This window comes from Carlito syrichta, unplaced genomic scaffold, assembly GCF_000164805.1.
Source record: "Carlito syrichta isolate Samal-C Ts95f unplaced genomic scaffold, Tarsius_syrichta-2.0.1 Scaffold309682, whole genome shotgun sequence".
NCBI lineage: Eukaryota > Metazoa > Chordata > Mammalia > Primates > Tarsiidae > Carlito > Carlito syrichta.
In genome coordinates this window covers 481,880-487,881 of record NW_007253778.1, presented here as the reverse complement: position 1 = coordinate 487,881, position 6,002 = coordinate 481,880, and the positions used below count along the sequence as shown (strand labels likewise).

Below are 6,002 nucleotides of genomic sequence, written 5' to 3'. Positions count from 1 at the left end.
GTTTGTCTTCTTTCCTCTCCTTCTCCTTCTCCTTCTCCCTCTCCCTCCCCTCCTCCTCCCCCTCTCTCCTTTCAAAATGAACAGTGTTACATATTGCTGTTTGGAGTATACATTTTTACATTAGTAGAGAACATTTTGGTAAACTGTGCAAAATGAACTTTAAGTATGCATAGTCTTTGATCGAGCAATTCCATTCCCGTTCGTTTATTCGTCAGTCAACAAATATTTATTGAGTATTGTTCTTGGCCCTCTGCCAGGTGGTGGGTATAGTGCTTCTGGAACTCTATAATAACCAGCTAAATGCATGAAGATGTAAATAAAAGATTTTTTTCTCTGCGTTTTTTTTTTTTTGAGTTGGAGTCTCGCTCTGTCGCCCAGACTGGAGTGCAGTGGCCGCTCCCGGCCACCGCGGCCTGGACCTGCTGGGCTCCGGCGATCCTTCCGCCTCAGCCTTCTGAGTAGCCGGAAATACAGGCGCGCGCTACCACGTCCGGCTAATTTTTTGATTTTATTGTAGAGATGAGGTCTTGCCTGCCCGGGCGGGTCTCGAACCCGCGGGCTCAGGCAATTCACTCACCTCAGCCTCCCAAAGGCACGGGATTACAGGCTGAGCCACTGAGCCCGGCTTCTCCGTGTTTTTAAATGACAAAAATTTGAAAACTGTATACAAGTACATCAAAAAGAACTTAACAGAATAAATAATAGATATAAATTCAATGGAATGCTCTATCTTGTTAAAATTATGGTATAAGTAAAAAAATTATGGTATAAGTATATATCTATATCTTGGCAAATTACAAATATAATACAAAAAATACATAGTAAATCGCATTTTAAAATATACTTATTGGCTGGGTGCAGTGGCTAAAACCTGTAATTCCAGCACTTCAGGAGACCAAGGTGAGGGTATTGCCTGAGCCCACAGGTTCGAGAACAGCCTGGGCAACTTGGTGAGACCTCATCTCTACAACAAATAAAAAAAATTAGCCGGGTTTGGTAGTGCATGCCTGTAGTTCTGGCTACTTGGAAGACTGAGGCAGAAGGATCGCCTGAGCCCAGCAGGTCAACGCTGGGGTGGCCATGAGTGTGTCACTGTACTCCAGCCTTGGTGACAGAGTGAGACTCCAACTCAAAAAATAAATTAAATAAAATAAAATAAATAAGATTTTAAAAAATCTTATTTGGCTGGGTGCAGTGGCTCACACCTATAATTCCAGCACTTTAGGAGGCAGAGGCAGGAGGATCACTTGAGGCCAGGCATTTGAGACCAACCTAGGCAACCTAGTGAGATCTCTTCTAGTGAGAAAAGTCAAAAAATTAGCCAAGCATGGTGACACAAGCCTGTAATCCCAGCTACTGAGGAGGGTGAGGTGGAAGGATCGTGAGTCCAGAAGGTTGAGACTGTGGTGAGCCATGATTGTGCCACTGCACTTTAGGCTGGGTCACAGAGTGAGACACTGACTCAAAAATACATATATACATAATCCACATATTTCTACATGTATGACTAAATGCTTAGGAAACTTTTTAGAAATCAATATACTAAATTATTAATAATATCTTTAATTTTAGGAAATATGGGTGATTTTAATTTTTCTCCTTTTGATTATTTGTATTTTTCTAATTTTTAAATGAAAGATAGCTATTTATATTATTTTGGTAATTTAAGTAACTAGCAATAATTTGGAAATTTATTTTCTGACTGAAGCAAGGGCTGGAAAAATGTACCCAAGCAACAAGGGCATACATTCAAGACTTCCAAGAGTTCTCAAAAAACATATCTGCTATGCTGGGAAGATGTCAGACCTACACAAGTGAGTATAAGAGTGCTGTGGATACCTTGGCACTGAGAGTTGAACGTGCGCAACGGGAAGTTGACTACTTACAATACCTTCGAGAAACTGATGTGTGTGTAGAATCAGAGGACAAGATACTGGCAGAAAGACTACTTCAAGAAGCTGAAGAAGAGAAAAAGATCCGTACTCTCCTGAATGCAAGTAAGAGAACTGCATCTTTTCCTACCCTTCCTAGGGACTATCATGGTCAGAGAGACACAGACTCAGCACAGTCTGGGAGTCTGACCAAGTAATGAGATTGAAAATTGGATGTGTGTTTTTGTGTGCATGTGCTGGGAGAGAAACCTGCACAGGGAACAGGTGTCCAAGGGAAAATCTATTCTTCCTTTCACAAAGACTGCCTAAAGAACCCATAAAATGTCACGGCTATAGTGTCAGAGGTCAACCCAGGGAGGCCACATCCCTGACAAATCTTGGTTTGGTGGAGATGTGTGATCCCAGATCTTTCCAGAGAGAGTGGCAGAGTGGTGGGTTCTACATTCAGTGCTCAGGGCATAGAGAGCAACTGCAAATGTGCCAAGAAGCAGTCTGAAACTGGAAATGGCGACAGTCAACCCTCAGGGCTGGGAACTGCAGTGAATTATTATTGTGTGTGCTGTCTGGGATGGTGATGTCCAGGGAATTTGTCTCCAATCTCATGATCCATCAGAATCACTTCCAGGCCATTAAGAATAATGTGTAGCAGCTCAAATTATAATAAAAAGTATCAAGCAATAAACACACAAATGACAAGAAAAATTTTTTGCACATGAGTTCATTTCATTAAAGCAATGAGGGAGACAAGTCTCCATCTCAGAGTCTGTATTCTGAGATGGTTTCATTGCAAATAGGAAGACTTTATTTATATGCTAATTATGTCTGTCCCAAATTCAAGAAACTCCATCAGGGAAACAGCATATAAACTGAGTGCCATAATTGTACTAAAGATTTTTTTTTTTTTTTTTGAGCTGGAATCTCACTCAGTCGCCCAGACTGGAGTGCAGTGGCCGCTCCCGGTCACCGCAGCCTCAGCCTGCTGGCCTCCAGTGATCCTTCCTCCTCAGCCTTCCGAGTAGCTGGAATTACAGGCACGCGCGACCACGCCCGGCTGATTTTTTTATTTATTGTAGAGATGAGGTCTCGCTGCCCAGGCAGGTCTCGAATCCGTAGGCTCAGGCAATCCACTCACCTCAGCCTCCCAAAGGCACGGGATTACAGGCTGAGCCACCGAGCCCAGTTGTACTAAGGATTTTGTATATATTCTCAATGTAATCTTCCTAAGAACTCCTTGGTAATTATAAGAAAAAGGGTCTTCCTTAATAAGGTGACATTTGGTCAGAGTTTTGAACAAAGGAGCTAGAAAAGAATGAGTAAGAGGTACATCACGTAAGGTCAAGGATATATCAAAGGTGTGAGAGTACGTAGCACCTTGACATGTAGAACCTGCACATGTGCATGAATGAAAACTGTATAGGGGGCAGGCATAGTGGCTCATACCTATAATCCCAGCACTTTGGAAGGCCAAGGTCGGAGGATTGCTTGAGCCTAGGAGTTCAAGCCAGCCTGGGCAACATAGTGAGACCACGTCTCTACAAAATAATCAAAAAATTAAACAGGCATGGTGGTGAACATCTATAGTCCCAGTTGCTCTGGAGGCTGAGAAGGCCTGAACCCAAGATGTCAAAGTGGCAGTGAGCCATGATCATGCCACTGCACTCCAGCCTGGGCAACAGAGTGTGACCCTGACTCAAACAAAACAAAACAAGACAAATCTGTATAGGGGAGTGAGTATAGGTAAACAAGTTTAAAGAGTTCAATAGGACCTATATAAGACACACCTTGCATGCTAAACTAATGGGGTTGAAGCTGACTGGAGAAACTATAGAAAGTCATTGAATGGTTTTAAGCAAGAGCATAATATGAAGGAAGAGGACAAGACTAGAAGGAGGAGACCAGGGGAATTCTGCCATAATTTGGTTGACAAGTGATGGTGTCAGCATTAAGTGTCCTGGGACAGAGAAGAGCAGATGGATTTGACAGCCGTTGAGAGTTGGGATCCAGATTGCTTGGTGACTAGTAATTAAAAGTAAAGGATGAGTGAGAGAGACAAACCCAGGATGCTTCCTACCTTTGGAGCTTAAATCATTGAATATAAAATATGCCAAGTTAAAAAAAAAAAAAAACCTAAGAGGTGTTTGGAAGCACTTATTACTCTACTATTTTTTTCAGAGCACTTATAAATCTAAAAGCTTCTGTTCACCTGTTGGCTCACTGATTATTTTCTACCTCCCTATCCATAATGTCAGTTCTATGAGAGCTGGGATGCCCCATTTTATGTCCAATCTGTGTCCCCAGTGCCTAGAATGGTGTCTGTGTGTAATAAATTATTGACAGTTAACAATAAGTGAACAAAATAAATAAAAGAATGCATGGAGGGTTGTCAGCACAGGCAGAGGGGTTAGTTAGGCTTTGCTAGAAAAGAGAACATTTTGCCAGGTATGGTGGCTCATGCCTGTAATTCCAGCAATTTGGGAGGCAAAGGTGAGAGGATTGCCTGAACCCATGGGCGCAAGACCAGCCTAGGCAACATGATGAGACCCGTCTGCAATAAATCAAAAACGAGCTGGGGTGTGGTGGCACATGCCTGTAGTTCCAGCTACTTGGAAGGCTGAAGTGGAAGGATCAACTGACCCCAGCAGGTCAAGGCTGTGGTGACCGTCAGCATGCCACTGCACTCCAGCCTGGGTGAGAGTGAGTCTCCGACCCAAAAAAAGAAAAAGAAAAGAGAACATCTTGTCCCTGAGTCAGAAGAAAGAAAGGAGGTGCTTTGTCTATAATGTGAGGCAGTTGATCAAGTTAGTCAAGTGAGTGATCCTTTTGGCCCTGACATTGTCCTAAGCTGAACCATCCTCTGAAAGAGAGCAGTAGGTGGCTCAGCTTGTAATCCCAGCACTTTGGGAGGCCGCGGCGAGTGGATTGCCTGAGGCTGCAGGTTCGAGACCAGCCCAGGCAACGTGGAGAGACCTCATCTCTACAATAAATTTTTTAAAAAATTAGCCGGGCGTGGTAACGCATGCCTGTGGTTCCAGCTACTTGGAAGGCTGAGGCGAAAGGATCGCCGGAGCCTGGCAGGTAGACGCTGGGGTGGCCGTGAGCTTGCCACTACACTCCAGCCTGGGTAACAGAGCAAGACTCTAACTCAAAAAAAAAAAAAAGAAAAAAAAGAAAGGGAGCAGCTGAGGGTAAGCATGGGGTAAAAGAAAGAAAGCAAGAAAGCAGAGGAGGATGAACAGGGATTTCCTAAAAGCGGATGAGGAGGATTGGTTGGTCATGTAGCCTGAGCTAGAATGTGTCTGAACTTTCACGCTGGGGGTTAGGCAGGACCCCAAGCATTAATGGTGGTGCTGAGTTGGATCCTTGAGCTGCTCCTGGTCCCTGAACGCTCTCAACCCCTCAGGCCTTGAGGTTCCCCCTTTTCTACTCCGACTATAGTTCAGCAGAGGACCTGGGACTGGACATGATGCCTTTCAACACCCATCCTTTGGCCGAAAATATTCCCTCACCCAGATCTGCAGTGATTGAAAATTTCTCTCTCAACCTCTCAGAGATTGCTGCGTTCATTCCTGTTGCCTCTGGAGCTCTCATGTGATGCTTAGTTGGTTTATGAGCCAGCCAACATTTGTTGCCCTTCACTATTGAATGAGCCCTGTGCTACAAGGTAGGGATGGAAGAGTGCGTGGACGTGTCTGTAACCTGCTCAAACTTTCTTACTCCTTCTCTTGGTTCCCACAGTCTACTTGCTGTCATGTAGACCTTCCCACAACACAAAATGTATCATAAGTCTCCTCTGTATTGAATTTTTTTTATCTGTTCACCAATTATGAACAACAAAAAATCCATTCACATGCCCTAGACTTTTTTTTATATAGGAAAGGCCCTTTACAGAGTGGTCCAAGCTGATCTCCAGTTCCTTCTCCCTTAACGTACCTACACGTAGTTGCAACTAAAAATATATGACCATGTGCCAGGTGTGATGGCTCATGCCTGAAATTCCAGCACTTTGGGAGGCAGAGGCAAGAGGACTGCCAGAGCCTGGGGATTCAAGACCAGTCTAGCTGGGCTCGGTGGCTCAGCCTGTAATCCCGCGCCTTTGGGAGGCTGAGGTGA

At 44.2% G+C, this 6,002-nt stretch overlaps 1 protein-coding gene across 1 annotated transcript in view; it reads left to right on the top strand.

Moving 5' to 3' along the window:
- OLFML1 (olfactomedin like 1) overlaps window positions 1-6,002 on the top strand; it is a 31,844-nt gene that overhangs the window by 2,129 nt on the left and 23,713 nt on the right. The window contains exon 3 of the mRNA XM_008067524.1: window positions 1,709-1,997. Coding sequence (XP_008065715.1) covers window positions 1,709-1,997 — 289 coding nt within the window. The remainder of the gene's footprint in view (window positions 1-1,708; window positions 1,998-6,002) is intronic.